This window comes from Alosa pseudoharengus, unplaced genomic scaffold (genome assembly GCF_046254945.1).
Source record: "Alosa pseudoharengus isolate Yale_2024_CS ecotype anadromous, Long Island Sound unplaced genomic scaffold, YU_APseudo_1.1 YU_APseudo_1.1_scf_13, whole genome shotgun sequence".
In the NCBI taxonomy this organism is placed as follows: domain Eukaryota; kingdom Metazoa; phylum Chordata; class Actinopteri; order Clupeiformes; family Clupeidae; genus Alosa; species Alosa pseudoharengus.
In genome coordinates, this window is record NW_027468598.1 from 39,369,713 (window position 1) to 39,374,712 (window position 5,000).

At 40.2% G+C, this 5,000-nt stretch overlaps 1 protein-coding gene across 10 annotated transcripts in view; it reads right to left on the reverse strand.

Moving 5' to 3' along the window:
• The window catches only part of pik3cb (phosphatidylinositol-4,5-bisphosphate 3-kinase, catalytic subunit beta), a 92,763-nt gene that overhangs the window by 17,596 nt on the left and 70,167 nt on the right, over positions 1-5,000 (reverse strand). For all 10 annotated transcript variants that reach the window (XM_076283021.1, XM_076283020.1, XM_076283018.1 and 7 more), the window contains 2 exons: positions 4,895-5,000; positions 2,100-2,243 (listed from right to left, as the gene is read on the reverse strand). The exon at positions 4,895-5,000 is cut by the window's right edge and continues 16 nt beyond it. In XM_076283021.1, coding sequence (XP_076139136.1) covers positions 2,100-2,243; positions 4,895-5,000 — 250 coding nt within the window. The remainder of the gene's footprint in view (positions 1-2,099; positions 2,244-4,894) is intronic.

Sequence of the window (5,000 nt, forward strand, 5' to 3'; positions counted from 1 at the left end):
ATCTAAAGGCTCTGGTACGGTCCTGCGTCACATGGACGTCTAAAGGCTCTGGTACGGTCCTGCATCACATTTCTAAGAACTAAGAAGTTGTGCTGCTTTGTTCTGGACCAGCTGAAATTTGGCCAGATGTTTCACAATACTGCAGTATTCCATCTGAGCTAAAGGTCATTAGTACTCTGGCATTGTGTAGAGCTTGTGTAGAGCTAAAGGTCATTAGTACTCTGGTATTGTGTAGAGCTACAGATCATTAGTAATCTGGCATTGTGTAGAGCTAAAGGTCATTAGTAAAGATGGAACACATTAGTGTATTACAGCCAATCACACTGGAGTCGTCTCCAAGTGACACCCAGCCTAATTTGGAATCCTTATCACTAAAGCAACGTGTAAACAAAAAAGATGATCAACCAATCAAATTACGTAGTCACGGTCACTGTCAAACTGTGATTCGTCAGCACCTTAGAAAGCCATCCTCCTCATCAGCACCTTACTGGTCAGCACCTTAGAAAGCCATCCTCCTCATCAGCACCTTACTGGTCAGCACCTTAGAAAGCCATCCTCCTCATTAGCACCTTAATGGTCAGCACCTTAGAAAACCATCCTCCTCATTAGCACCTTACTGGTCAGCACCTTAGAAAGCCATCCTCCTCATTAGCACCTTACTGGTCAGCACCTTAGAAAGCCATCCTCCTCATCAGCACCTTACTGGTCAGCACCTTAGAAAGCCATCCTCCTCGTCTATCCCTTCCTGACTATCATTCGTTTAGTTAGGTTCAATTTTGAGTTTTGTTGAGATCAGATCACGCTAGCAAGTGTCATAATGGACAGTAGAGAACTGATAGTTCAAAACTAAACTACCTCTTCAACGATTTCAATTAATTAATTAATTGAAATCGTTGAAGAGGTACCTGATAGCAGATCAATGCCAAAACTGGAGGTTCGTATTGAGAGGGTAGAACGTTTTAGGAGTACCAAGGGAGGGAGGGAGGTCATGTGTGTTGCTGCTATGCTAATGTCAGTAGGCCAGGCTCTGTTGTGTTGCTGCTATGCTAATGTCAGTAGGCCAGGCTCTGTTGTGTTGCTGCTATGCTAATGTCAGTAGGCCAGGCTGCGTTGTGTTGCTGCTATGCTAATGTCAGTAGCCCAGGCTGCGTTGTGTTGCTGCTATGCTAATGTCAGTAGGCCAGGCTGCGTTGTGTTGCTGCTATGCTAATGTCAGTAGGCCAGGCTGCGTTGTGTTGCTGCTATGCTAATGTCAGTAGCCCAGGCTATGTTGTGTTGCTGCTATGCTAATGTCAGTAGGCCAGACTACGTTGTTAGCCTACACCGCGACATTCCGCGTTACATGGGCTACAGTAACCGAGTTTGCACTGTGTGTGTGTGTGTCAGAGGAGGCTCCTTCATTGAGGAAAGGGAGGAACACCCTCCCTAAAATTTCAGAGAAAAATAAAAAATATATAAAGTGAATTACTAATCTGATAAAAATAGTAATATTAACAGTTATTTAACACTTTGAATGAACAAAATCGTTCCCCTAGGTCAAAATGCCAACAGCTCCTCCGTACAGTAATTTTCAATTGCGATAGGGGGTGCTGTTGGCATTTTGACCTAGGGGAACGATTTTGTTCATTCAAAGTGTTAAATAACAAAAATGATATAAAGGAGCTGGGCTTCAGGTGCAGTAGCCTGAAAGCTGTCGGTTCAATTCCCGGCTTCCACCGTTGTGCCCTTGAGTAAGGCACTTAGCCCCAAGTTGCTCCGAGGACAATGTGATCCCTTGTAATATAGCTGACATATGTAAGTCACTTTGGTCAAGAAGTGTCTGCTAAATGTAATGTAATGTAATAATGTAATACAGGCCTACTGTAGCTGAGTTTGCACTGTGTGTGTGTGTGTAGCATGCACAGGCCTATTGTAGCTGAGTTTGCACTGTGTGTGTGTGTGTGTGTAGCATGCACAGGCCACAGAGACAGTGTGAGTGTGTTGCTGTCACAAGTGTCCCTAGTCCAGTTTACACAGACAGACACAGACCCACTGACCTGAGGTGTATACAGACAGACTCTCTCTCACACAGACACACACACACACACACACACACTGACCTGAGGTGCCAGAAGAGGAAGTGGCCGATGAAGCGGTTGTTCTGAGCGCGCTCCAACAGGAAGCGCGTGAGAGCACAGTCATAGTAGGGCTCATAGCGCAACACCTGCACCAGCTGCAGCAGATACTGGGACAGCTCATCATCACTATGGAAACACACACACACACACACATATATATAAACACACACACACACACATGAACACACATGCGCGCACACACACACACAAACACACACACAAGCACCAGTGATTTAGTGTTAATTTTGTCACCTATTTTTAATTTAGTCTTAGTCTTAGTCTTGTGACGAAATGTCCTTTTTAGTCTTTGTCATATTTAGTCATTCAAATATCATTTTTGTTAGTCAAGTTTTAGTCAACTAAAAGTCTCGTCATTTTAGTCTAGTTTTAGTCAAAAGAAAACTAAAGGTATCTTAGTCTTAGTCAGTTTTAGTCAACACATTTTAGTCTTTTTTTTTTTACAAATTATTTTTGATTACCATTTGAGTCAAAGTGTTTCACACATTTCAATTTTCCAACAATATTGTGTGTCCACAGGGCTACTCGACTGTTATAATTACTCATTCTGATTTTTTGTCAGTTAGTATGTTTACATGCGCAGGTAAGTCGAGCTACAGTTATAGCTCGGCTGGGATTTGACCTAGACAGTAAAATATTTGACTGGACCACTGTCATATTCATAGACCAGTGTTTCTCAAAGTGTGGTCCGGGAATCAATGGTGTCCGCAAACTATCCCAAGTGGTCCGCGAGCAGACGTGGTAAAATATAATATAGATGAGTTGTTTGCAATATTGAACCAACTTGTATGTAAAAACAGTTCTGCAACACTGTCTATGTAAGATATGCCAGTTTAAATCATACAGTATGAATCCACACAATAAGCAAAGTGCAAAGACAACTAGAAAACGCAATTCCAGGGAATTACCAGTGCATGAAAATGCAAAACATATGGTGTGAAATATATTGTTAAAACAGATGATGTGCTAATTGGCAACCAACATGATGAGGTTTAATATAGTTGGAATGACTGAATAGTTAAATAGGTGGATGGCTTAAATGGTTAAATTATTTGTGAGGTAGATGAGGTTTAATATAGTTGGAATGACTGGACAGTTAAATAGGTGGATAGTTTAAAAGGTTTAATTATTTGCTAGGTAGATAAGGTTTAATGTAGTTGGAATGACTGAACTAGGTAGATGATGTTTAATATTGTTGGAATGACTGCACTAGGTAGATGAGGTTTAATATAATTGGAATGACTGAACAGTTAAATAGGTGAAGAGCTTAAAAGGTTAAACTATTTGCTAGATAGATGAGGTTTAATATAGTTGGAATGACTAAACAGTTAAATAGGTGGATAGTTAAAATGGTTAAATTATTTGCTAGGTAGATGAGGTTTAATATAGTTGGAATGACTGAACAGTTTCTCAGGCTTATAGCATAGAATGAGACTGTATGCTTAAAGCCTGAGAAACTGACAGTTGATCCAGGTGGCCTGGCCACCTGGCATAAGATTCTAATTGCTATGATGTCATAAAGGCCAATGTTAAGTCTATGGGGAAATTGTCAATAGTTTTTAATTAATAGTTTAAAAAGTATGAAAGTCACAAAGATGAAATGTACAAAGCACCCATGTCCTAAGTAAGACCTACGTAACATAGTTTGAATGAAGTTTCTAAGTTAAACGGTTGAAGCTGCATTAAGTGCGTTAGAATATAAGAAGAAGAAGATGACTAAGAACAGGAAGAACAGTACAGTGCATTTTCATGCATGTAATAAGCAAGGTGGTTCAGTGAGTAGGCCTATAGTGTAGACTAATTATAGGCTACTGTTGAAGTAGGTCTAATCTTTTTTTTTTTTAGCTAGGGTTAGTTAAGTGGTCCTGAAACTGAAAAAGTTTGAGAAACACTGTCGTAGGCCAAAGTATTAATGTTTTACTCCGCCTCGCTAGATGGCGATATGCGTCCAAACACAACACATTCCCCAAACAGATTCTCCATCTTAGCCATAGCTAACTTGCTAGCGAACTTTCCATATTAGCTTACTTGCTAGCAAACTTTGCATCATCAGTCTAATTAGTTAAATAGTTGACATTACATGATGAACATTTTCGTATAGACATTCTGGGGGATGTTAATTTGTATGAGAGAAGCTTCAACTTCTGGGTATGTAGCATTGTGGCATAAAGCTTAGGTAGTTAGCTTGCTAACTCTGGCAAAAATCTCCAGTGGTCTTGTTCCATGTAGTTTTGTGTTGCAGCCACAGGGTTGCAACAACAGCACGTAGACTAGCCTACAGGAAAGCTGTTGCGTATGAACTCATTCGGAATATTTTGAAAACGTAACAGCTAGATATTCCGTCTTCTCATTTTGTAGACGAAAATGAAGAGAGATTTTATCTTAGTTTTTATTTCATGCAAAACATTTTAGTCTCGTCTTTTTTCGTCAACAATAATGCATCTTAAGATAGTCTTAGTCAGTGTTTCAGGACAATAATGCATCTTAAGATAGTCTTAGTCAGTGTTTCAGGACAATAATGCATCTTAAGATAGTCTTAGTCAGTGTTTCAGGACAATAATGCATCTTAAGATAGTCTTAGTCAGTGTTTCAGGACATTACTGCCGTCTCGTCATTGTCTCATCTTAGTCATGAATTTTTTTTTTTTTTTGTCTGACGAAATTAACACTACAGTGATTAAGTGGTTAAAGTGTGTGTGTGTGATTGTGTGTGATTGTGTGTGTGTGTGTGTGTGTTTGTGTGTGTGTGTGTGTGTGTACCTCATGTCTTGTAGGCAGTTGACGGCATACTCTCTGACGTACTGGTCTGGGTAGTTAAAGTCCAGCAGCTCTAAAGCGTCCCGAGGACTCAACTGTGGCCAGATCT